Source organism: Trichomycterus rosablanca, chromosome 8, assembly GCF_030014385.1.
Source record: "Trichomycterus rosablanca isolate fTriRos1 chromosome 8, fTriRos1.hap1, whole genome shotgun sequence".
In the NCBI taxonomy this organism is placed as follows: Eukaryota; Metazoa; Chordata; class Actinopteri; order Siluriformes; family Trichomycteridae; genus Trichomycterus; species Trichomycterus rosablanca.
In genome coordinates this window covers 35,855,137-35,882,701 of record NC_085995.1, presented here as the reverse complement: position 1 = coordinate 35,882,701, position 27,565 = coordinate 35,855,137, and the positions used below count along the sequence as shown (strand labels likewise).

General features: G+C 35.5%; 2 protein-coding genes and 1 long non-coding RNA gene across 4 annotated transcripts in view; 2 read left to right on the top strand and 1 right to left on the bottom strand.

Moving 5' to 3' along the window:
* The first annotated feature begins 1,600 nt into the window (after nt 1–1,600).
* tcp11l1 (t-complex 11, testis-specific-like 1) lies at nt 1,601–14,524 on the top strand. The gene is made up of 10 exons (XM_063000816.1): nt 1,601–1,732; nt 4,853–5,030; nt 5,792–5,924; nt 6,046–6,166; nt 8,485–8,705; nt 8,814–8,950; nt 9,608–9,783; nt 10,880–11,061; nt 11,160–11,332; nt 13,148–14,524. The coding sequence occupies exons 2-10, from the start codon at nt 4,874–4,876 to the stop codon at nt 13,363–13,365; spliced, it is 1,518 nt and encodes a 505-aa protein (XP_062856886.1). The 5' UTR covers nt 1,601–1,732; nt 4,853–4,873; the 3' UTR covers nt 13,366–14,524.
* LOC134319565 (uncharacterized) lies at nt 8,812–18,640 on the bottom strand. Its single transcript, XR_010013540.1, has 3 exons — nt 18,561–18,640; nt 9,059–9,156; nt 8,812–8,899 (listed from the first exon to the last, which is right to left on the bottom strand). It is a non-coding gene; the product is annotated as an uncharacterized LOC134319565 (long non-coding RNA).
* A 75-nt stretch (nt 18,641–18,715) lies between these two features.
* hipk3a (homeodomain interacting protein kinase 3a) overlaps nt 18,716–27,565 on the top strand; it is a 67,504-nt gene continuing 58,654 nt past the window's right edge. For both annotated transcript variants that reach the window (XM_063000815.1, XM_063000814.1), the window contains exon 1: nt 18,716–18,802. The gene's annotated coding sequence lies outside the window, so the exon portion shown is untranslated. The remainder of the gene's footprint in view (nt 18,803–27,565) is intronic.

Sequence of the window (27,565 nt, the reverse complement as noted above, 5' to 3'; positions counted from 1 at the left end):
TGCAGAGGTTGAAGACGTGGGAGGTCAGCCTGTCAGTGCTCAGACCATACGCCGCACACTGCATCAACTCGGTCTGCATGGTCGTCATCCCAGAAGGAAGCTGACGCACAAGAAAGCCCGCAAACAGTTTGCTGAAGACAAGCAGTCCAAGAACATGGATTACTGGAATGCCCTGTGGTCTGACGAGACCAAGATAAACTTGTTTGGCTCAGATGGTGTCCAGCATGTGTGGCGGCGCCCTGGTGAGAAGTACCAAGACAACTGTATCTTGCCTACAGTCAAGCATGGTGGTGGTAGCATCATGGTCTTGGGCTGCATGAGTGTTGCTGGCACTGGGGAGCTGCAGTTCATTGAGGGAAACATGAATTCCAACATGTACTGTGACATTCTGAAACAGAGCATGATCCCCTCCCTTCGAAAACTGGGCCTCATGGCAGTTTTCCAACAGGATAACGACCCCAAACACAACCTCCAAGATGACAACTGCCTTGCTGAGGAAGCTGAAGGTAAAGGTGATGGACTAAACCCAATTGAGCACCTGTGGCGCATCCTCAAGTGGAAGGTGGAGGAGTTCAAGGTGTCTAACATCCACCAGCTCCATGATGTCATCATGGAGGGGTGGAAGAGGATTCCAGTAGCAACCTGTGCAGCTCTGGTGAATTCCATGCCCAGGAGGGTTAAGGCAGTGCTGGATAATAATGGTGGTCACACAAAATATTGACACTTTGGGCACAATTTGGACATGTTCACTGTGGGGTGTACTCACTTATGTTGCCAGCCATTTAGACATTAATGGCTGTGTGTTGAGTTATTTTCAGAAGACAGTAAATCTACACTGCTATACAAGTTGTACACTGACTACTCTAACTTATATCCAAGTTTTATTTCTATAGTGTTGTCCCATGAAAAGATATAATAACATATTTGCAGAAATGTGAGGGGTGTACTCACTTTTGTGATACACTGTAGATAGATAGATAGATGGATGGATGGATGGATGGATGGATGGATGGATGGATGGATGGGTGGATGGATGGATGGATGGATGGATATCTATAGATAGATGGATGGATGGATAGACAGATAGACAGACAGACAGACAGACAGATAGATAGATAGATAGATAGATAGATAATTTAATGCCATTTACATTGTACAAGAAATCATGACTGACATAGAAGTTGACCGGAACATTTGGCCTCAAATTGTGCAGAGTGCATTAGGTGTGAAGGCAATTATTTAACTCCCTTGGAACTAAAAGACAAAATAACAATCCGTTTCAGGGTAGCAACGTTTATGTATCTGGGAAATGTAGTTTCTTTCCTTTCCATCGTTGGTTGAGTGTCAGACATTTTGTAACGATAAAGAACTACAACCTGGTAATGTGTAATGTTATTTCCGTAAATAGACCCAACGTTATTTTTCCCCTACTCGTTTTCCGCCTTCTATGCTACAATTGGCTGTAATTCTCCCAATTCTGTACAACGATTAGCTAACAGATCATAACAATCGCTTGAGTTTGAACTACTGGCCAATCATATCTGAGAAGGCGGGGTTATCTCAAAAACAGGTGTGGAAAGAGGCAGTTGTGTATCAGATTCATCGAGAACCCAAGCAAACGTTTGTGGTTGTTAGAAGCTGTTTAGCTCTTTTTTGTTTCCCAAAAAGTGACACCGTGGAAATTCTCATCTAATACACAACTGACGCGCCTGTCCTGTTTGTGAAAAGTCAGGTAAGATTTATAAATGGTACAAATATGTGTTTGTATCTAATAATTGAATGAAGCTGAGGTGGGAGGTAGGACTGAAAAGGAGTGGAGCTAAATTTAAAAACAATAGCTTTGGGTTAGTGGGGCAATTCTGTCCCGATAGCTTCTGCTAAGCTAATGAGCTGTTAAACCTGCAGTCTAAATCCATATTTGACGTACTTAAAGTGAACTACATAATGCAAACGAGCTATTAGATTACACCCTAAATAGTGCACCCTTGTAGGGTAGTAATGGGTATTTAGGATTCAACCAATGTCATTGTAGTCTGTACAGACCGTACCAACTGTCTGTGCCATATCATTCTTACCAGTACAGTACTTCACTATTACTTACAGTTTTAAACACGTATCATAAGGTATATTTTATACATGCGCACAAAACTATGACTTTTAACATAATAATTTGATTTAAAATAAGTAGATATGATACATTACTGTAGGGTTATGTCATTAATCTGTATTTGCATATACAGGAAACATCACAATTCCCACCTTGTTTTAGTGTACAAATATACACATTCATTAGGAATGTATCAATCCAATACCAAACTTTAAAATCTGATCCACTAACATATACTACAAATGTCCTAGATGGTTTCAGAATCATGACATCATGCCCTGGCTGTCCTACCTATGCCCAGGTCATCATTTCAGCTAATTACTTAACAGCCATTTAAAAGTGCTACAAGTGTTCAGTCTCTCCATGTTCAAATCCACATTTGAAAGTATTTGTTGTTTGTCTCAATGCCCCAGCATGTAAATGTGAAAAAAACAGAACAGACAGTAAACTGAGTTTTATTTTAGTACTATTTGAGATGGAACTCAGCAACATGGAGAGCAGATTTAGAGTTTGCTGTAATAGATTCAAATGTAATCACCTGCTCTTCATTTTATCTTAAACCAGAGTAAACAAATATGCAACTACAACATAGGCCACACTAAATTAAAGTTCTACTTAGGATTAAGTGTAAAGATTGTGTAATTACATTGTATAAATATATGTATTTAGCACAAACATTACCGCATAATTACATCATCAGTGAGATTTACAACAGCTGGGTGGCTTGTATATTTGTTAATCATACACACATTGATTATACATGATCCCTACGTTATATAAATAATAAAACTGCTTTTAAGTCCAATGATCTGTGCAAAATAAAAACACTGTAAAGATTGATATACTGCAATAACTTAATAAACATCATCAACAGTTTAGATTTTCCACTTTTTCCCTATGTCCAATCCAGTAATATTGCCAAATCGCTTTATTGTACATATTCTGCAGATGTTCCAGTATAATGTTTTTATATAATGACTTTTCTCGAGCATTTAAGCTAAACATGATAAGAAATCAACTTTAAATGTTCCATGTTGACTGACTTGGAACAAGGTAAATAGGCAGTATTTGGGATTAGTACTACATTCTTTGTTATAAAGTTGGTATGGATCTAAACCAAATCTAAAGTAAATATATTTTTTTGAAATGTTGTCTCCAGGCATGCCTCAACTTGTTGCAGTATAGTCCTTGTTTTTGTGACTTAGCCTTTAGCATCTGTACCAAAAATCATTAAACATTTAGATCAGCTTTCATTGGTAGCTTTTCCCACAATGTACAGTTTGATGTAAACAAAAGGAGAATAGCTTGAATCCATCCACATTAAAGGGCTTTTGACCAAGAACTGTCTGTTAAACATCCTGCCACATTATCTCAAAAGGGACTTGGGACCCAAACCCTTAGTTTTTGTTTCTTTTTTGTCATTTATTTATTTATTTATTTTTACCCCTTTTTCTCCCCTTTTAGCGCATCCAATTGTTCAATTAGCATCGTGCTTCCTCTCTGTCTATGCCGAACCCTGCCCTGACGGAGGTGATTGAAGCTAACCCGTATCCCCTCCGAAACACGAGCAGCAGCCAGATGCATCTTTGCCACCCACACATTGACGAGTTTGGCGCCACCCAGCATTGCATGCGGAGAGACACACCCTAAGGGCACCCTCTCCCATCTCTGTGTAAGCGCCTCCAATCAGCCGGCAGAGAACGCAATCGCATTCTGACAGAGAGAGACCCACATCCGGTTCTTTGTCCCACCCCCCACATGAGCAACCGGCCAATCGTTGCTCATATAGCCACTCGGCTTCGAACCGGTAAAGCAAGGCTGGATTCGATACCACGCTCTCAGAATCCAGCCCTGGTTGCAGCGCGTTTCTTTTTACCGCTGCGCCACCTGAGCGGCTATTACACAGCAGAATTTATGGTTTTGTTTATCTTTGCAAGTCCTAAAGCAGCAAATCTACACCATCATGTTACCACCACCGTGTTTTGATATTTGGTATGACATTTCCTGATGCCATAATTTTAATTTGTGGCAAAATTATTAAAAATGACTTTAAGGCAGTTAAGGAATGCATATTAGCCATTTGCCCACCAACTGTATACCATAACTATAGCCTGTGTAGCTGATATGGTAAAAAGACCAAACTAAGTAACTAACTAACAAGCAAATTATGCAGTTATGGTGTGATTTTTTTGTGACTCAGGAGATGTGTTGTTGACTTGCTCTTAGAGGAATTATTGTGGGCCTAAGATCCGGATAAGTAGGATGTTGGCATCAAGAAGTGCATATACTGTATGAAGTAGTAACTAAGGGAGCAATTACTTTTTCACATACTGCAGGTTTTTGTGTTTAAAGATCTGAAACAATTAAGTATAACGTATGAAAAAAACAGACAGAAGAACTCAAATGGTGTTTAAGTTCTCACAGCACTATAGATACTGAGGACCCCATTTATAGCGCGTAAGAGATTTTGATCCCTGAATTTGTTTGCATCTTAGTCAAAGAAAAATAACTCTAGTTACAAGTATGGAACAGAAGGTCTGTGCTTTATATTCAATTCCAAATAACTAAATGCCACAACTAGTAAACAGCTAATGAAGGAGCGAAGCAGTCAGTGAATGAGTAAAATCTCTTTATTTAACAAAAAGCTTCCCTTGAGGCCATAAGCTAGAAAGAAACGCAAGTTAAACACTTTCCCCTGCTTTTTATATGAATTAGAAACAAACCTCCCTTTACAACTTTGTCCAGGTTCTAACTGGCTTGTGGAGGATGCCCAAGGAACCCAATGAATCAACAAGTGAGGAGGACAAGAAGGTTGCCAGTAAAGGGCCAGAGGATTCCACAGGCCAGACAGATGCATCAGAAGAAATGTTACGCAAAAGGATCAGAACAAATACGTCAAGTCCTCACAAACAGACCCCTCAGTGTAAGTTGTTTTATTGAAAACACTATTTGTTGCTTTATTAGAGTTGTTATCTGTGGTGTTGTTTAAAGCATACATGGTAACCAATGTAAAACCTGCTATTCGGACAGTAGTACAGTAGGGTTTCTTGCACGTACATTCTTGTACTCTTGCACCATTGAGTCTTGGCCACCCGACAGCCACTTGGGTGGCACAGCGATCTTAAGCGCTAGCTTACCACCACTGTGATCTCCAGCTCGTTAGTTAGAATCATAGGCTGGGGGGTCAGCAGTGATTAGATTGAGAGAAATGTGGGGAAATATGTAAAAAAAAAAAAAAAAAAGTTTCATCATCGTCGCTGCATCCCAGTCACTGTCTGCAAGGAGTTTCACTTGTTTTTCCTTATATTGAGACATTTTCCTTTGGTTACCTGTTTTCTTTCACTGCTTTTATGTGTGTAATGAGTAAATGTGTCTGTGTGTTGCCTTTCGATGGACTAGCACTTTGTCTACAGTGTATTTTCTTACCTGGAGAAAGCACTCAATGAAAATAAATGATGGTGAAAGATCATTTTCACAACAGTTATCACTCACTACACTTTCTCACTCTTTGCTGTATATGTTTCAGGTTAATGGAATTTCTTGACCTTCTGCAGCAAAAGTTAACCAATTTTTAGACTGTATTCAGTAATTAGTATATTAAAATAGTATATTAACACATGTATCATGATCATCAAATCTAAAATTGTGCTTATTTTAAATACCAAGTTATTTTTCCCTTTACAGCCAGTCCTACCAAGTTTTTGTCCATGGAGGAGCTGATTGAGACTGCTAATAGTGTGTCTAACATGGCTTTGGCTCATGAGATTGTGGTGAATGGTGACTTTCAAGTGAAAGCCACTGAGCCTACTGAGGGAAGGTAAGGTCAGAAAAACAATGTTGCATCTAAAACAATATCATATAATCATAAAATACCAATAAAAAAAGAAAACTACATGTAGAAATGTTTGACCTTCACTTTGCTATTTTCTTGCCTGCAGTTTAGAGAAACAGGTTAAGGAAATTGTCCACAAAGTGTTCTGGGATTCTCTGGAGAAGCAGCTGAACGATGACCCTCCTGTCTATGACCACGCTATCAAACTGGTGCAGGAAATTAAAGAGGTAAGATTAAAAAAGACTTACTGTCTCTAACTCTATCCCATGTTTTGGTCTGTAAAACTTTTTATAGTGTAAGTGTGATTTTTCTGTACACTTATAAGGAACAAGTGGGTGCCATTTCTTGGGATTTCAGTCATTTTTGTACTCATTCTTTTTTTTCTTTGCTTTTCTTTATCCTGGAAAAAAAAATCAGTGGTGGGTTTTACTACTAAAAGTTCAGTAGTGGGTTTTCTAAAAATATAACATTTTGTTTCACATATACATACATCACACCCTGCATTTGTTTTAAGTCCTTAAGCTCTTTTCACATAAATTAGTCACTTAAATTATAACCAAAAGAAAATTACCATTCTTTAAAAAAATCAAAAAGCACTGGTTTTTTAAGTACAGTTCACATACACTTGATATGGTTAATGTTATGACTTTAAGAAGGTCATTACAAATACAATTGTGATGTACTGTATGTTTTGAGTTATTTACCTGCTCCATCGGGGATACTTTTTCCTGTATTGTTCTATTTGTCTGCAAAGCAAAAATTCTGACAGCAAAACAGTTTTAGCACATAATACATTTTCAGCATTTAGCAGACCCTTTTATCCAAAGCGATTTACAGTAGTGTGACAGTTTACAGTCTAAGCAATTGAGGGTTAAGGGTCTTGCTCAAGGGCCCAACAGCAGCAACCTGGCAGTGGTGGGACTTGAACCAGCAACCTTTTGGTTACTAGTCCAGTACCTTAACCGCTAGGCTACAACTGCTTACAGTAATACTACTAAATGCAGAGTTGTTGGGTTTGAATGACTTTCCTTGTCTTGGTTGTGGTTATTAACCTTTTGTCTCTGCCTTGGTGTAAAATGTAAATTTTTGATGCTGTTTTTGTAGATGTTATTTATGGACTTTTTCAAAGTTAAATCGAATTACGGTAGCAATGTGTCGTATAATCTTTCAAGGTGACTTATATTTAGTCCATGATGTCTGTATACATTTTATATTTCAACTAACCTTTCTACAGGTTTTTTGTAAAATGCAAGTTTTGTTGGAGTGTGTTTACATTTCTGTCTGTACATGTAAAGCATGTGTGACCTGTTGGTGTGAGGTGTTTTTAAATTTTGATTGGACGCTACAGATTTGCCGGTTATCAGTCAACCGTTGACTAGTGACTGGCTGTGATTAAAATAAAGTGTCATTATTTGAATCCATCTTAAAAAGTAAAAATATCAGACCAGCTAGAGTTGTATTAGTAGCACAAGTGTCTTTACAAATGTTACTAAGAAAAACTATCAAGCCAAACAGTCACAAAGAAACTAGGTTGCAGTTAGTGAAGCTCTGATCCAGTCAGGTGAGACCACAATGTTTGTTTTGCAGTTGCCAATGCCAATGTTTGTTTTGTCTAGTAACTAGACAGCATGCGTCTTCATGTGAGTGTTCAGGGTTTTTTTTTTTTTTAGAACTTAACAGGTGGGTAATGAGTGATCCCATGTAGTTAAGTCAAGTCAAAAATTATTTGTATAAGGGTTTTTTTTACAGTAGACATGGTCTCAAAGCTACTTTACCTGTAACCCTGCACCTTGCCAATGGAGTAAACATGCTGGGTTGTATCACTCAATAAGTTTACTCAAATACTGTTGAGCCAGAAAATGTGGCGCTTTATAGGTTAGTAAAAATATATCTTACGAAGAGAGTGTGAGTAGTTTAACACCTGTATTTTCTGGTCTATTTAGTAAAAATATGATCTACATTATCAAATGCTGCACTAAGATCTAATGGGGAAAAAAGAGATGCATCCATCAGAGGACATTATTAGATCATTAACTACCTTTATTAATGCGGTTCCAGTACTGTGGTTTAGTCTAAATCCTGATTAAAATGTTTCATGGTTTAAAGTAGTTACTGTATCACTTCAAATAAGTGTGTGATTTCAACTATTTGGTTAATCTAGAGCAACTTATTTTGAAATTCATTTTCCCCAATTCAGTTGTGTCCAACTGGAGCTTATCTCTTTCTCTCATCGCTGCCGCCCGCAGTTGAGGAGGGCCGAGGCTGTCACGTGCCACCTTTGACATGTGCACAGTCACTGATCGTTTCTTTTCACCTGCTAGGGGCTGGGTCACACAGTGCAGTATCCTGTGCTGTGAACCACACACTCCCATCCCTGATCAGCCACCCCCCATGTAGGCACATTCAACAGTCGGCAGATGTAATTTGTCCCCAGCGATAAGGAATCCTGAATCAGCCATTGTTTCTCCCACTTGAGACACACAGCCAATTGTGTGATTGTGCTTTTTTATTAACTAGATCACTATGTTTTTGCTTTACTTTTTAGACCCTGTTATCGTTCCTGATGCCTGGCCAGGCCCGTTTGAAAGCACAGATAGAGGAAGCTCTAGACATCTCACTCATCCAGCAACAGGCAGAAAATGGAGCGCTGGACATTGGCAAAGTGGCTCAGTTTATCATTAACACCATGGGGGCCTTCTGTGCACCATGCAGAGATGAAGACGTGCATATGCTGAGAAACATCACAGATATTGTTCCACTTTTTAGGTCAGGGTTTAATGGAGCTTTATTCAGAAACATAGACACACTTGTCATTGCACTGTTTAAATTTCAGTTTCATATTTGTTTGATAAAATATTTGAACGTGCCTTACAGGTCGATTTTCGCAGTGCTGGACAAAATGAAGATTGACATGGCCAACTTTGCTGTCAGTAGTCTCCGACCTCACCTGCTGCAACAGTCTGTGGAATATGAAAGGAAGAAGTTTCAGGAATTTCTAAACAAGCAACCCAGTGAGAGCCCTTTTAAATGATTTACTATGCATCATCAAAACCCATTACAGAGACTTACACACAATATGTATTACAAGATTTACAAGGCTCTGTGTGTAGCACTGTCACCTCACAGCAAGAAGGTCCTTGATTTGATTCTTAGGTGGAGCAGTCCTGGTCCTTTCTGTGCATGTTCTCCCCTTGTCTGCATTGGTTTCCTCTGGGAGCTTTAGTTTCCTCCCACAGTCCAAAAGATATGCAAGTGAGGTAAATCGGAGAAACAAAATTAGCCGTGACAGTGTTTGACAGTGATTCCATTCCATTCACTGGTAGTTACAGGTTACACATGATTCATCAGTTCAAGTACAAAGTGTAAAAGATCATGTTAAAATAAATAAATAAAACTTCATTTTCATCAACCACTTTATCCAGGTCAGGGTTGAAACACTGGGTAAAGGCAGGAACACCCTGGACAGGGTGCCAATCATTGCAGGGCTTCAAAAAACACCCCCACCCCCCTTCAAAAATTAGACAATCATGTCTGTGTACATATCCAAACCAACTAGCCAATAGCACTGTTGAGACTCGAACCTTCAGCTGTGGTGGTCTAGCATAGTAGATCACTGCACCACTCGAGCCTGTGTAGTATAATTAATCATATTATGCTATTGTTTTCAGATGCTCTGGATTGCACCCGAAAATGGCTCCAGGACACAGCAAACACTGTACTTCGAGAAGCTGAGGGAGCCACAGCAGGCTCCTCTGTTGCCTCCTCACAGCTGCTGCTCAGCCTTCATAACCAGGCGTATTTACGACTGCTAAACTGGAACAATGGCATGGACTCCTTCCCTGAGGTGAGTCCTGGGGGGGGGGACTTTTGTGTTTGGGTGTCCAAACACAAAAGTTTGGACACCCCTGGTCTAATGTTAGCATTTTAAAGCATGATTACTGTTTATTCATTTGCTTTATTTGTTATATCTAACATTCTGGAAAAACAGTGAATGAATTGTGTACAAGTTTCATTTTTCCAATGTGTTGGAATTTAACAGCCAGCATTAGTGCATGTGGCAGAGGTCAGGACTGCCATGAGGAATTGGATTTGTCCTAATTTAAAGCAAAAAGGGCATAAAAAGGATGTCGGTCAGAAAAAATATCTAACCAGCATGTTTTTTTGTGTAAGACACTGTCAGTAATGTAACAAATAAGTGTACAAGGTATAAAGGTACAAGTGATAGGTACAAGTGTACCTGCCCTACAGTGGTTTTAAAGCAGTGGTCCCTTACCACCGGGCTGTGGGTCATTTATTACCGGGCCGCACAGAATAAATAATTAGAGATCGCTACAAAAGCAATTACATTTCCAAAACTCTTCAGGTGTTATTGTCTCCAATCAACACTAGGTGGGAGCAGCGTCTTGTTGCATCGAAAAAAGCTCAGGGTTCACACTGATTTTTCATTCTATAGTTATTTTATTTTAAATCCTCCTGCCCCCGCCAGTTTGTGAAAATGATATCTTATATGAAACCGGTCCGTGGTGCAAAAAAGGTTGAACACCGCTGGACTAGTAATCAGAAGGTTCTTTCGCCACTGCCAAGTTGCCACTGTTATTTTTAGTTGCTCAAATTGTATTCAATCAAAATTGTAAGCCACTTTGAATAAAGTGTCTGCTAAATGCTGCACATGTAAACGTGTACCTAATTAATTGGCAACTCTTATTAATTGGCAACTCCTAATTAATTGTATTAATGGTATGTGGATTCTTTATATTTGCTGCTCAAACAAATTGCAGGTAGTCTCCTGTAGTTAAATTAGTGGTGGTTCTCTCACATATCTACTATCCTAACTATGACTTCCATACTGATATTTTGCTCTATTTCGTATTGTCTATTTTTATCCACTATATCCCTTCTCCCTCCCTCTTCCTCTCTCTTTCTGTCTGTCTCCACTCCAGACAGTAGTGATGGACCAGGGCAGGTTTCTGGAAATGCAGTTGGAGCTGGAGCGGTTGGTCTTGGTGGCCTCAGTTTTGCTGATTGTGTATAACGGTGCAGGAGAGGCGATCTCAGGGCTGCCAGGCCTCATGGACACGCTGAAGAACACTGTCAGGGTTTTGCTGGCCGACATGCACGTTCCGTAAGCATTGTGCTGCACATATGGCCACATTTTGCTGTAGCTCTTACTTTAATTTGTATCAGAATAATCACAGCTTCACCACTGCGTGTGGTTTACAGGTCCTTCCGAGTGGATGAGGCGTTCACAGCTATTGCAGAGAAGCTGTGTTTGGAGCTGGGGGAATGTCTGACTCGGCATGGATTCTCGCCCTTTCACACAGACAGACAGGATGCACTTAAAGGCCAGATTACAGCTGTCAAGTCACTAGACAACCCCATCCGCAAGCTCGTTGGTAATTATTTTTACCACTTTTGCAACCACCTATGCCTTCACTTTCTTGCACATTTTACATTTTCTCCAAATAAAAACTGCATCAGCATTCTGTCCACTGACAAAAGCATATACAATGGGCATGCATGCATCAGAACTGAACATCTGAGCAATCTACAAACCCTAAATAGTAGATCATTTGGACGATCGGGCACGTTTGTATCATTTAACTACAGAAGAGACGGCACCATGATGCACTGAGAGACAATCACCCTCACAACCCCCAGAAGTTGAAGTACCTGCTGGTAATGCATTTCTGCAGTGTATCAATGCAGAAATGCATTAACATTTTACTGTGTTGTATATAAGTTAGTGAGTTATGACTCATGTGCTTCATGTCTAAAACATCACTGGTCTTCTACATGCTACATTCAAGTGTTCTGATAAACTGGGAATTGTGCTGAGAATATAGGGAAACTGGAAGATACACAAGTTTTTGAGATGTGATGTACAGTAAGGGAAAACAAATGATTTAATATACTTACAGCACATATATCTACACTTTACACACAATTTGTTTTGACAGTGTACCCTGAATTGATCAAAATAATTACCAGATTCTCTTACATGAATGATAAGCAAAATAAGATATAAGCCAGCAGTCAGAAATATGAATAAATAATTAATCAATAACCTACAAATAATGAATTCTTCTGTAGACTATCAGTTACAAAAGCTGATTTAAATGTATTTCTAATGGCTGACTTGATAATAGATAGTAGACAGAGGATCTACAGTTCTCCCCCACAGCTTTACCTAGAGAGAAATCTGGTGATGTGCCAAATTTGACTATCAGAAATGTGACCCCTTCAACACACACGCAAAGCCAACAGCAACAAACTCTGCATGTCTGCAGTAGCTCAATAGTTTAGGTACTTGACTGGTAATCAGAAGCTGGTTCAAATCCCACCTCTGCTATTTGACCTGAGCACGACCCCTAACCCTCAATTGCTTGCATTGTATTTGGTAACAATTGTAATTTACTTTCACAACTCTACATGGGGGGATGTGAGTTGTTTCAGAACAAATATGATTTGGTAATTTTGCCTTCTAGTCCTATGTGACCTATAGGACACTGGTGACATTGTTTTATTAACTAATATTGTCAAGAGAAGCTCAGAAATCCTGGATGCTTCTTGACAATTAACTCCTACACAATTTAAACAAAAAATGTTTAATCTTGATTCTACAATTATGTCACACAAACTTAAATTTTTTTAGCACCAGAAATCCCAAATGTGCCTTAAAACTCAGTGATGTGTTTGATATTTTAATGGGTCACAGTAAGGTTGATGGTTAACAGAAAACTGAAACCATTAAATCAACTTGTCGGTTACAATTTAAAAACTTGGGTTTTAATCTCAGCTCTGCCATACAGCCACTGTTGGGCCCTTGGGCAAGGTCCTTAACCCTTTCAGCTCCAAAGGTGCCATACAATGGCTGACATTGCATTCTGACCACAGATTCCAAACAAGCTGGAATATGCAGAACAAGAATTTCATTGTACTGTACATGTGTATATGTATATACTGTTACAAATAAGGATAATCCATATGTCATCAATTATTATTAGAATTTATATTTTATTTATTTTATTTTTTGAACCAGCAACCTTCCGCTTACTAGTCTAATACCTTAACTTTATTAGAATTTTTAGCTCCTTTATATCAGACTTTAAATGGATTGGTCTGTATTAGTTGTTTCTGTCACACTTGTGGGATTCATGCATGTATTTTTCACTCTCAAGATGCTCTCTAACTCTCAAATTCTTTTGTAGATTCTAGGATCCAGGCCTACCTCCTGAGCTTCTTGGAGTCAGGCCCTCACAAGGGACCACCAGCTGTTCCTGGGGGTCTGGCTCCCATTAACAAAGAGCTGGAGGAACTTGGAATCAGACTCAGCCATCTCGTGAACTTCAACAAGTTAGTCTACTCACCGTTCTACCAGAAACTCCTGCAGGAAGTTCTTCAGCCTGTGGCAGGCTGCGACACTTAAGCTGTTAGGTCTGAACTGACAACTCGACAAAACCTACATAGGGTTCTAGAATCAACCAAGTTAATGGATTTGCTGATTATGTCCCCAAAGCTCACTTGCTGTCAGTGCTAACAAGAGGTTTGTCATAGGTCAAAACATTTGGAATCTCCTCTCATGACGTTTAATATCCGGGAACAGTCGGTTGAGCTTGTCGGTTCTTAAAAGGACTTTTTTTGTTCTGCTTTAAAACAGCATCATGCTGTGCCAGTTTCAGTTGAAGGTGCTAGAGGGGCAGTGTCTGTGTATCAATAGCTTTAAGATATTATAATAAATCCGATTTTGTCCCTAAACGAGTCCATTATCTTTTTAAATGAACAGAAAAGATGCTAAAATGGACCAATCAGTGTGTTCTCTTATTCACTACACCTTTTTAAATAGAAAATACTGTAACTTTTTCAATAGGGCATGAGAAGAATATTTATCCTATAACAAATGCAGCTACATGGTTCTTAAAACATGGTTTTAGCAGAACAAAAACTGGCTTTTTTCTCGTATAGTCTTACATTAGCATGAGTGACTGAGTGAAGCTTTACAGAATCTGATTGGTGCCTTACGTTGTGGACGGCCAGCCTCAGTTAAATCTGCCCTGCTTTCTTCCTATTTTATTGAACTGGTTTATGATTTCTGAAAACTAAAACTAGTTTTTTTGTAACAACTTATTTTCTACATACATTTTATTACCTGAGCATGTTTTACAAAGATGTAATTTTCACGTGTCATCTGGCCAAACTGTTACAAGCAGTATTTCGAAAAATAGATCTAGTAAAAGATTCTATCCATAACTTTTTGAAATAAATAAAAGGTATCGAACAAGCAGCAGATTTAAGTTGACACATCTGCTAAATGATGCTAATTGTTGGTCTTGACAGAGTAATTATCATATATAGTATTTATACAGAAAGCAAGATATTAAAAGCGATGGCGAGAGCATTTTACAGAGTTTTAACTTGTAGCATAATATATTCAAGTCCAAACTGTCTGTTATTTACAGCAAATAGTGAGCTTCATACGTGCATAGATGTTGCTTTTCACTGCGTACTGTAAAGTTTTTTTTGTGGTGTGTTTGAAATTCAGAGCTTCAACCCGACAGCTTTCCTCAATAAACAGGACTGCAATTAAATGTGTGTTTATTTTTACTTATGCTAATTTATAGCTACTGCTTTACTATAAATATGGAGGTTAAACAAAATACCAGAAACAGAACATGAAAGATAGTACAGATAAGTTCTGTTTATAAGTTGTTAATAGCATGTTTAAGGTGTGAAAGAGCTCTTATAAGTAGCACCTTATGTGAGATTTCAATGCAATATGGGGCAACTAAGGGGCAAAGTTGTTTGTGTCAGAACTTAAGGTGCATCATTCTAAACAATTATTGAGTGATTTAGGAAAATCAGCACAGATTAAGACTTTATGAGAGTTGCTAACTGCCCTTGTAATAAAAAAAAAGAGCACCTTTATGGCCAATGTGTAAGGATTTAGAATTTGGTGCAAGGAGCACAAAAGCTTGAAACCCGAATCAAGGAAAAAACAAATATGAGACTAGAGGAGACCCTGGTCTTTGGACTTGTTGCTGTTAACAGTCTGGATGTCTGTTGACATTGCTAATGGTTAACATAAGGCTTCTTTTTTTGCAGAGTAAAGTTTTAAGTGGCCTTTGTAAATATTACTCTGTATTGTAGTGCGAGCGGCGCGGGCGGCACGGTGGCTCGGTGGGTAGCACTGTCGCCTCACAGCAAGAAGGTCCTGGGTTCGATCCCCAGGCGGGGCGGCCCAGGTCCTTTCTGTGTGGAGTTTGCATGTTCTCCCCGTGTCTGCGTGGGTTTCCTCTGGGAGCTCCGGTTTCCTCCCACAGTCCAAAAACATGCAGTCAGGTTAATTGGAGACACTGAACTGCCCTGTAGGTGAATGGGTGTGTATGTGTGTCTGCCCTGCGATGGACTGGCATCCCATCCAGGGTGTTACTGTGTGCCTTGTGCCCATTCAAAAGCTCCAGCAGCCCCCCGCGACGCAAATTGGATAAGCGGTTAAGACAGTGAGTGAGTGAGTGAGTGTATTGTAGAGCTTGACAAAGGTTTGCCAAAGTAATCCCTTGCCCATGTGGTTATATCAGCCATTGTTGAGTGGCGGTTCTTGACGCAGTGCTGAATGAGGGATCGAATATCAGGGGTGTTCAGCTTGCACCCTTGCCCTTTATGCACTGAAATTCCTCAGTATTACTTAAATCATTTAATAATTTTATGCACTTTAGAAGGAGGAATATGCAAATCCCTTTCGATCTTTCTTTGATGAACATTCTTTTAAAACATTTTAATATTTTTCTCTGCCCATATTTGCTTCTCAAAGCATTTGACAGATACTGCTTTAGTTCTAAATTATAATTACAATCACCTGTTGACATCACCTGTTTAAAATAACATAATTATTAATGTATTAATTCATTGATTATAATTATTTATTGGTATGTGTCACAAGCCTTAAAGATGCAGGAATAGATGTACTGTATATCACAATATATCTTGGCTTCAGACTGTTTGCAATGAAATAAAAGTCAAAGTAAATTTAAGAAAACAACTTTTTCCTGATTTAGGGTTGTAATTGGGTAAACAGAAATCATGAGCGGGTAGTCAATCATAAACAATAAGGAAGTAGGAGGCCATGCCAGAAAGTGAACCCACGTCCACAAATTTCTACATCACCAAGTTGCAGGTTTTATATTTTTGATCCAGCAGATTTTATGGAAACTCTGGAATAAAATAGTTAGTACTGTACTGAGGAACAACAAAACAGCAAAAACAAAATAATATTGTATTACATTGTATCCTATTATACTGTATTTTATTACGAATCAACTTCAAGGCAATTTAACCAACTGTGTGTAAAATTATCAGAAAAGCATAGTTATAAACGAAAATGAATAAATATATTATTAATTTTAATACTTATATAAAACTTTGCTAAATTTATATAAATATTATTTATCATTATTATTATTATTAATTATTTATTTTAAAAAGTTGAATTACGCGTAAAACTGCTCCTACTGTAGTTAAATACATACAAAATGTCATTTAACGACATGTACCACAGGGTGGCAGTATAGAGTTAAATGCGTTTCCACGGTCAATGTGCAGTAGATGACAGCAACAGCTACAATGTGATCACCGTCTCTGGTTATCACAATTTTAGTACCATGTTTTCTTACAATTTACTTTTAATGTGTTTCTAATCACATGTAGTTCATACATCAATGTCCCTATCATGGTTTGTATCTTTATTTTGCTGTTTTTACATTCCACTGATAGTGTCTGTTTTAGAAACTACACATTCCCATGAGCACCCACTGTTTTTGACCAAGTAACCAAGACTAATGTATACAAAACAGTACATTTGGGCATTTAACGTACTGTCTAAACTTTTTATGTTTGTAAAAGATTAGATTTCTTGTACTAATTCAAAAGACCAGGCTGCCAATCCACTGGAGTGCACCACACACTTACACTTATAAATAGATCCCTACTAAATTCATGGGGAAATGTGCTTATTTTCACAGACCTCGACCTCGTTTTTCCAAAATCACAGATTTCGCGGATTTTTAAAGAAAAGTGCCACATTTCACGACGGTCATTAAAGAAAACTCATAAATTGAAAGACAGAATAAATGCAAGCTACAATACACAGCACAGCTACCTTAATGGATTTGTAAAACATGTTTTGACACCTCCTCTGCGTCCACAGAATTGGTTGGGAGTTTTCCAGACTCATTTACCCGAGTCGTGTTTTTAGCTGCTTTAGTCTTCGACATCTTGGACATTTTGTCTAACTGATTGCTAATGTAACCGAGCTTCTTTAGAGTTTGCTGAGTTTATAAAGTAAGAAATAAACTGTACATAGACAAACTATCTGGAGCATAATACTTTACTGGCTTGTTCTTTTGAGGACCAGCACAGAGTTGATCACGTGAGTAGAAAAGCAAACTTTGCCTTTGACTATGGAATTCTCAAAAGAAAAAAAAACTTTATACAAAAACATAGCACAGAAAGGTCTGTTAGACTAACTTAGTTGACGTATGATTGGTAGGACAGCCTCATATTGCGCCTCATATTTTACACGCTACGTGAATAAAAAATGTAAAATCGCTAAACACAAACCTTAAATTTTTAAATGTATCCCAAATGGCAAATTTCATGGGAAACGGCTCATTTTACGGTCTGTGACGCATATTTTATGGCTGTGAATTGGGTAGGGCCTTACTTATGAATTAACTTACACCTAAGGAGAATTCAATGTTAGCTCAGCTGCTAAGGTATTAAGACCCGTTGACCAAAAGGTTGCTGGTTCAAAAATCAACACCGCCAAGTCGCCACTGTTAGGTCCTTATACAAAACTCTTAACCATCAATTGCTTAAATTGTGCTTGTTCACAATTGTAGGTTACATTTTCAGCAGACGCTTTTATCCAAAGCAACTTACACAATTAGCAGCTGAGGGTCAAGGGCCTTACTCAGGGACCCAACAGTGGCAACTTGGTGGTGGCAGGGCTTGAACCGGCAACCTTCTGTTTACTAGTCCAGTACCTTAACCACTGAGCTATTACTACCACTGATTAATGGCACAAAGTCTACTTTCTTGTAGTGTTTAGATTTGTGGCCATTTGGGAACAATTGCAGAGAGGATTCGACTCTTGGAATCGACTTCAGATTATTACAAAAAATTAGAATCAAATAAGAATCGACTCCGACATAGAACGGTAACAGAGCGGGGCGTAATCGCGGAATACCCGGATGAGTAATCGGTAGCTGATTTGTCTAGAGGATCTTCGCGTTGCCTTGTGGGCTACGTAGTTTACAAACGGACTACAAAATATATAAAAAGTCTTATTTTTTGTATATATTTTTAAAAAAATATGTAAACAAACTTGAAATAAATTATAATGTAAATTTACAGATATTTCGGCTCGCAAAACGACTGAAAAGTCGAGTAACGTTCGACATGATCTGAAAACGCGAGTGACGTAAAATCAGCAGAAGGAAGCGCGAGATGATTCTGGAGCTCGAGCTGAGGAGCAGCAGTAGCGAGTTGCTGAGCGGCTGGTTGTTGGTGTCAGTTAAGAACCAAATTTAGGGTGTTCTCACCCCGGAAATGAGGACTAAAACTTACCCCTGCCGCAGAGGAGACCTTTAAACACACGCCGGAGCGGGTTCGGGTGATATGAATGGTTCAGTGAGCGAGTTATAAGCAGTTGAAGATGAGGGAGATGACGGCTGTTTCTCCCTCGTTGTTCGGGAGAACAAGATGGCAGCTGAGCCAGTGTTCAGATCCTGCTGTCTGTGGATATTAAAGCTAAACATGTACGGAGCGAAGAGAGCCCGGCTTTCCCAACACATTCTCGGCTTGTAAAGGTGAGACTTCATCTAAGTAACTTTTTCAGCGTTTCGCTTGTGTACAGAGAGCAGTGAGCTCTACATGCTAACGCAGCTCGCTAGTCAACAGTTGGTGGTGAGAAAAGTTGCCATGGAGAAAAACTTTCACCTGCAGACTTGTTTATATTGAAATCACACAACTTCTAATTTAGTTATATCAGAGTTATATCATAGTTAACTACATTAAAACTTCTAATTTAGAGTTATATCAGAGTTATATCATAGTTAACTACATTAAAACTTCTAATTTATAGTTATATCATAGTTATACCATAGTTTACTACATTAAAACTTCTAATTTAGAGTTATATCATAGTTATACCATAGTTTACTACATTAAAACTTCTAATTTAGAGTTATATCATAGTTATACCATAGTTTACTACATTAAAACTTCTAATTTAGAGTTATATCATAGTTATACCATAGTTTACTACATTAAAACTTCTAATTTATAGTTATATCATAGTTATACCATAGTTTACTACATTAAAACTTCTAATTTAGAGTTATATCAGAGTTATACCATAGTTTACTACATTAAAACTTCTAATTTAGAGTTATATCATAGTTATACCATAGTTTACTACATTAAAACTTCTAATTTAGAGTTATATCAGTTATACCATAGTTTACTACATTAAAACTTCTAATTTAGAGTTATATCATAGTTATACCATAGTTTACTACATTAAAACTTCTAATTTAGAGTTATATCATAGTTATACCATAGTTTACTACATTAAAACTTCTAATTTAGAGTTATATCATAGTTATACCATAGTTTACTACATTAAAACTTCTAATTTAGAGTTATATCATAGTTATACCATAGTTTACTACATTAAAACTTCTAATTTAGAGTTATATCATAGTTATACCATAGTTTACTACATTGAAACTTCTAATTTAGAGTTATATCATAGTTATACCATAGTTTACTACATTAAAACTTCTAATTTAGAGTTATATCATAGTTATACCATAGTTTACTACATTAAAACTTCTAATTTAGAGTTATATCATAGTTATACCATAGTTTACTACATTAAAACTTCTAATTTAGAGTTATATCAGAGTTATACCATAGTTTACTACATTAAAACTTCTAATTTATAGTTATATCAGAGTTATACCATAGTTTACTACATTAAAACTTCTAATTTAGAGTTATATCAGTTATACCATAGTTTACTACATTAAAACTTCTAATTTAGAGTTATATCAGAGTTATACCATAGTTTACTACATTAAAACTTCTAATTTAGAGTTATATCATAGTTATACCATAGTTTACTACATTAAAACTTCTAATTTAGAGTTATATCATAGTTATACCATAGTTTACTACATTAAAACTTCTAATTTAGAGTTATATCATAGTTATACCATAGTTTACTACATTAAAACTTCTAATTTAGAGTTATATCATAGTTATACCATAGTTTACTACATTAAAACTTCTAATTTAGAGTTATATCAGAGTTATACCATAGTTTACTACATTAAAACTTCTAATTTATAGTTATATCAGAGTTATACCATAGTTTACTACATTAAAACTTCTAATTTAGAGTTATATCATAGTTATACCATAGTTTACTACATTAAAACTTCTAATTTAGAGTTATATCATAGTTATACCATAGTTTACTACATTAAAACTTCTAATTTAGAGTTATATCATAGTTATACCATAGTTTACTACATTAAAACTTCTAATTTAGAGTTATATCATAGTTATACCATAGTTTACTACATTAAAACTTCTAATTTAGAGTTATATCATAGTTATACCATAGTTTACTACATTAAAACTTCTAATTTAGAGTTATATCATAGTTATACCATAGTTTACTACATTAAAACTTCTAATTTAGAGTTATATCATAGTTATACCATAGTTTACTACATTAAAACTTCTAATTTAGAGTTATATCATAGTTATACCATAGTTTACTACATTAAAACTTCTAATTTAGAGTTATATCATAGTTATACCATAGTTTACTACATTAAAACTTCTAATTTAGAGTTATATCATAGTTATACCATAGTTTACTACATTAAAACTTCTAATTTAGAGTTATATCATAGTTATACCATAGTTTACTACATTAAAACTTCTAATTTAGAGTTATATCATAGTTATACCATAGTTTACTACATTAAAACTTCTAATTTAGAGTTATATCATAGTTATACCATAGTTTACTACATTAAAACTTCTAATTTAGAGTTATATCATAGTTATACCATAGTTTACTACATTAAAACTTCTAATTTAGAGTTATATCATAGTTATACCATAGTTTACTACATTAAAACTTCTAATTTAGAGTTATATCAGTTATACCATAGTTTACCACATTAAAACTTCTAATTTATAGTTATATCATAGTTATACCATAGTTTACTACATTAAAACTTCTAATTTAGAGTTATATCATAGTTATACCATAGTTTACTACATTAAAACTTCTAATTTAGAGTTATATCATAGTTATACCATAGTTTACTACATTAAAACTTCTAATTTAGAGTTATATCATAGTTATACCATAGTTTACTACATTAAAACTTCTAATTTAGAGTTATATCATAGTTATACCATAGTTTACTACATTAAAACTTCTAATTTAGAGTTATATCATAGTTATACCATAGTTTACTACATTAAAACTTCTAATTTAGAGTTATATCATAGTTATACCATAGTTTACTACATTAAAACCTCTAATTTAGAGTTATATCAGTTATACCATAGTTTACTACATTAAAACTTCTAATTTAGTTATATCAGAGTTATATCATAGTTTACTACATTAAAACTTCTAATTTAGAGTTATATCATAGTTATACCATAGTTTACTACATTAAAACTTCTAATTTAGAGTTATATCATAGTTATACCATAGTTTACTACATTAAAACTTCTAATTTAGAGTTATATCATAGTTATACCATAGTTTACTACATTAAAACTTCTAATTTAGAGTTATATCATAGTTATACCATAGTTTACTACATTAAAACTTCTAATTTAGAGTTATATCATAGTTATACCATAGTTTACTACATTAAAACTTCTAATTTAGAGTTATATCAGTTATACCATAGTTTACTACATTAAAACTTCTAATTTAGAGTTATATCAGTTATACCATAGTTTACTACATTAAAACTTCTAATTTAGAGTTATATCAGAGTTATACCATAGTTTACTACATTAAAACTTCTAATTTAGAGTTATATCATAGTTATACCATAGTTTACTACATTAAAACTTCTAATTTAGAGTTATATCATAGTTATACCATAGTTTACTACATTAAAACTTCTAATTTAGAGTTATATCAGAGTTATACCATAGTTTACTACATTAAAACTTCTCATTTAGAGTTATATCATAGTTATACCATAGTTTGCTACATTAAAACTTCTAATTTAGAGTTATATCATAGTTATACCATAGTTTACTACATTAAAACTTCTAATTTAGAGTTATATCAGAGTTATACCATAGTTTACTACATTAAAACTTCTAATTTAGAGTTATATCAGAGTTATACCATAGTTTACTACATTAAAACTTCTCATTTAGAGTTATATCATAGTTATACCATAGTTTACCACATTAAAACTTCTAATTTAGAGTTATATCATAGTTATACCATAGTTTACTACATTAAAACTTCTAATTTAGAGTTATATCAGAGTTATACCATAGTTTACTACATTAAAACTTCTCATTTAGAGTTATATCATAGTTATACCATAGTTTACTACATTAAAACTTCTAATTTAGAGTTATATCAGAGTTATACCATAGTTTACTACATTAAAACTTCTAATTTAGAGTTATATCATAGTTATACCATAGTTTACTACATTAAAACTTCTAATTTAGAGTTATATCAGAGTTATACCATAGTTTACTACATTAAAACTTCTAATTTAGAGTTATATCATAGTTATACCATAGTTTGCTACATTAAAACTTCTAATTTAGAGTTATATCATAGTTATACCATAGTTTACTACATTAAAACTTCTAATTTAGAGTTATATCAGAGTTATACCATAGTTTACTACATTAAAACTTCTAATTTAGAGTTATATCAGAGTTATACCATAGTTTACTACATTAAAACTTCTAATTTAGAGTTATATCAGTTATACCATAGTTTACTACATTAAAACTTCTAATTTAGAGTTATATCATAGTTATACCATAGTTTACTACATTAAAACTTCTAATTTAGAGTTATATCATAGTTATACCATAGTTTACTACATTAAAACTTCTAATTTAGAGTTATATCAGTTATACCATAGTTTACTACATTAAAACTTCTAATTTAGAGTTATATCATAGTTATACCATAGTTTACTACATTAAAACTTCTAATTTAGAGTTATATCATAGTTATACCATAGTTTACTACATTAAAACTTCTAATTTAGAGTTATATCAGTTATACCATAGTTTACTACATTAAAACTTCTAATTTAGAGTTATATCATAGTTATACCATAGTTTACTACATTAAAACTTCTAATTTAGAGTTATATCAGTTATACCATAGTTTACTACATTACAACATATAATTTAATGTTATATCAGTTATATCATAGTTTACTACATTAAAACTTCTAGTTTAGAGTTATATCATAGTTGTAGCATAGTTATACCATAGTTTACTACATTAAAACATATAATTTAATGTTATATCAGAGTTATATCATAGTTTACTACATTAAAACATATAATTTAATGTTATATCAGAGTTATATCATAGTTCACAACATTTAAACTTCTAATAAAGACTTTATTAACATTCCATAAAAAAATCTATAAATTAGAAAGATTAGAAATAAATAGAGCTTAACATTTAAAAATAGACATTAATGAAATAAAACAACTGAACATTTAACACCGACATTTGCTCGTTTATGTGGTATATGGATAAATATATACATATACACACACATATATATATATATATATATTTTTTTTTTTTACCTCTTAGGTCGTGGAGCAAGTGTTTACCACATAAACGAGCAAATGTCGAATGTCGTAATAACATATATTGTAGTAATATACATGTATTTATTATATTTAATAATAATATATACTATATTAATATGTACACACATTGTATATGTATTTATATCTTTATCTAATAGAAAACCTTGTAATGTTTATAAATAAAATGGATCTTTATAAAAAAACACTAAAATAAAATTTCATTTATAAGCTAAAACAACAAACCCACCTTTCACTTTATGTACTATCTTGTAATTGTAATGTAAAAATGTAAATCTAATGCAGGGCAGTGATAGCTCAGTGGTTAAGGTACTGGACTAGTAATCAGAAGGTTGCCGGTTCAAGCCCACCACTAAGTTGTCACTGTTGGGCCCCTGAGCAAGACCCTTAACCCTCAACTGCTTAAAATCATGTTCATGTCATAATTGTAAGTCGCTTTGGATAAAAGCGTCTGCTAAATGTACTAGTCTTAAGTCATAGGACTCGATGCAAATTTCTCAATAAGCTAAATTTCACTAGATAATGATTCATGCAGATCTTTTTGCCAGAATAAATAAAGAGTAAACATGTAAAAATAAAGAGTACAAGTTTTCATATATGTATTCAGTGTTGTACAGTACTCAAATAGATTAATAGTATTAATATCACTTTGTAATAATGTTGTGTGTGTGTGCTTTGTTGCAAGAAGTTGGATAGTTGAAAGCTAGATTTCTACTGGTAAAATGTCTTGCTTTTAAAAATGTTTGTGTTATCTGTCAACTTGCAGTTTTCTTAATGGTTGGCTTGTATCCATCCACTTCAAATTCAGTTTTCTTTATTTTGGTAATGCATTACAAGATTCTATAATAGAAATAGTCATTTTTTTTCTCTAAGGTAAGAGTGTAAACTTGTTATTGAACCTAACATTTTCTAAGCTACTTCTTTCTCTAATTTCTAGTTAAACTACTTTTGATTAATGGACACTTGTAGTGACAACAAGTGGAACAAGTTTTTAAAAAGTATAAAGAATTGACCTGCACTTTTGTACAGTACAGTTTAGTTCTGCATGCCTTCCTAGGCTTGGATGCAAATGACTGAACAGTACCAACCTCACTGTTTATTACAGCCTGCATTTGAAATGTTTCTGTTGTAACTTTTTTGTTACAAAGAGTTTCCTTTGGATGGTTTGTGTCTGTGTTATCACAACTTTTGCTTTGTCGCAATAATTTATGCAGTCAAAACAGTGCAAACATTTCAGCTGTTAGTTATAAAAAGCCTTCATCCTGTAATTTTCCATTGAATTTCCCACCAGGCTGCCTGGCACTTTTATTTAATTAGATCCAGCATGGCACTGAAAATAGTGTGAGGCCCCACATGGATAAAAATGTACTCATGTGCAGTTTCTACTAGCTGTATAAACACATTGTTGTCCTGAAGTATTTTAGTTAAAACTCTTTTTGGCCTGAAGCAGAAGTTCTGTACATCTTTCTGTAAACGTTTCCTTTTTAAATTGATGTCTGACAGAGTTTTTTAGTACTCGTCATTGCTAAATCCAGGGCAGCGCCGAAGCTGGTACAGTGGGTTCGGACAGCAACGTGGCCACTGTCTGTAAGGAGTTTTTTATGTTCTCCCTGTGTCAGTGAGCTTTTTCTCTGGTTTAACAGCTACCTCTTACACTCAAGTTGGCTGCCCTAATCTACCCATGGTTGTGAGTGTGTGTGTGTGTGTTTCGCCCTGCAATGCATTGGGTGTGTTCTTGCTTTGCACTCAGTGTTTTAAAATTTTTTCGGGTGGCACCAAACACAGTTTTAAGCAGAACTCTGATCTGCTTTAAGCACACATCTCTTATTATTAGTTACTGTAAGGTTATGGGTGCAGCTATTCTGGACTGCTGTAACCTTAACAGCATTGTTTATTGTAAATAGTTCTCATTTGGTGGTGCAGTTAGAAGTAATATAGTGGGTGTTAAAGGATGTTAATATGTTGCTACTGCTTATTAAGAATGAGTAGAATATTTAGCTCTTTTCCCCTGTTATAGGGCAGTAGGCTACTGATCTTACGAATGACTGACAGATAGCTCATGTTAATGTTGAGCCATCTCCAGAGATTTCTTCTTTTTTTGTTAGTTAGCATTAGGTTAGCTTGTTAAGGTAGTTCCAGGACAAATACGTAGATTAAATAAAACTGCTGCTTACTTACCAAACAAGGTCTTGACATATCGTTTAGTTTATTTTACCTTGGTGTTAAATGTAACTAAGCTACAAGGCATTACTAAAAAAAAAAAATGCAACAATCATTTGATAGGTTGCAGCAGGCTCATCAGCTGTAAAATGGTAAAAACCCAGAGATGAACTATTTGTTTAATGTGAAAGCATTATAAAACAAGTAAAGCATTTAAAAGCGATTTAATAAGAAATTGTAACACAAGGAGGAATAAACCCATTTTGTTTCCTTACACTTTTGCAGTGAGGCCACACTTGTCTCTCATTAAGCCACGTCTGTGTTGGGGCCAAATGCAGCTCCTGGTAATTCTGTGTTTATCTGGAACAGCTGAGGTATTAACAGGTGTTTATCTCCACGCTGCTCCCCTCCTCTCTTCTGACCCCCTTTCTCATGAATGTTAAGATGTGGCCACCTGTCTCTGGCACACAGCAGCAGTTGAACCTACACGACAGGAAAGCATAACTCAAAACCCTTGCCTGGAGGGTCCTTGGTGATTAGGCAGTATCATGTTGCTGTTCCTCAAAAAAAAAAAAACCCAGCTGTGAACATATTGTGTTTTGGACTTAGCGGATTAGTTCAGCCAAAATAAAATGTGCGTCGTTTGCTTCTTATTGTGAACATAGTTGACTAGTTTTAGTTAGTCTTTGTAGCTACAGGGCTGGTGTTTCTGACAAGTAATAAAATGATCCATTGTTATAGTGCCCTTTTCTATGCTCAGGGTCTCTTAAATGTTGGGATGTTATGTGGGTTATAACCCACTGTGTTTGCTGTATGCAAAACCTGCTCCCCACTCACTAAAGATAGTTAAACTTTGGTATGGACAGAAGGCCATGGCTGGGGGATTTAGGGGTACTTCATGTATTGTATGGATAGTGTAATGCAGACATGTAATGATGGGCAGGATTATAAAAAGCTTTGTAGGTAAGAAGTAGTATTTTGTATTGAATGCAGGCTGTGATCGGTGAAGTTTGTATAGAAGTGGAGTGATATGGTAACATTTCTTGATGTGAATAAGTACCCGAGCTGCTGAGGTTTGAATGTGCTTTAGGCCAGTGGTGGTTTTCGAAGTACCTTCTACTTAAATCCTAGTTTAGTTTGCTACTGTTTTGGAGGGTTGATGTTTTTTTAAAGGATGGTTATGACACTTGAGACCTGCTGTTCTTTAGATGTTTAACTTGGTTTTGTTTGTGAGCTTCTGGAGTCATCCTGGGAGGGTTCACCACTCTACCAGGTTTTTTCATTTGTGGATAAGAGTCCCAGAGCCTTCGTAGTGGTGATAACATCCCAGACGTCCACACTTACTATGTCAAACTACAAATCCAATGGTTTTGTGTAGCTGGACTGGTTAATTTTGTTCTTTTTCTTTCCAGCATTCCTGATTTTAACTTGCTGTATCGAGTACACAGAGTTAAGCACTGCTTTCTATGAATGACCCCCTCCCCAACACTTGCCTTTTTTTTTTTTTTTTTTTTTTTTTTTTTTTTTTTTTG

Bases quoted from the DNA above. Each gene is read 5' to 3' on its own strand.
- tcp11l1 (XM_063000816.1), top strand. From the start codon at position 4,874: ATGCCCAAGGAACCCAATGAATCAACAAGTGAGGAGGACAAGAAGGTT. The intron at 5,925-6,045 runs GTAAGGTCAGAA...TCTTGCCTGCAG, and splicing joins ACTGAGCCTACTGAGGGAAG to TTTAGAGAAACAGGTTAAGG. The intron at 11,062-11,159 runs GTAAGCATTGTG...TGTGGTTTACAG, and splicing joins CTGGCCGACATGCACGTTCC to GTCCTTCCGAGTGGATGAGG.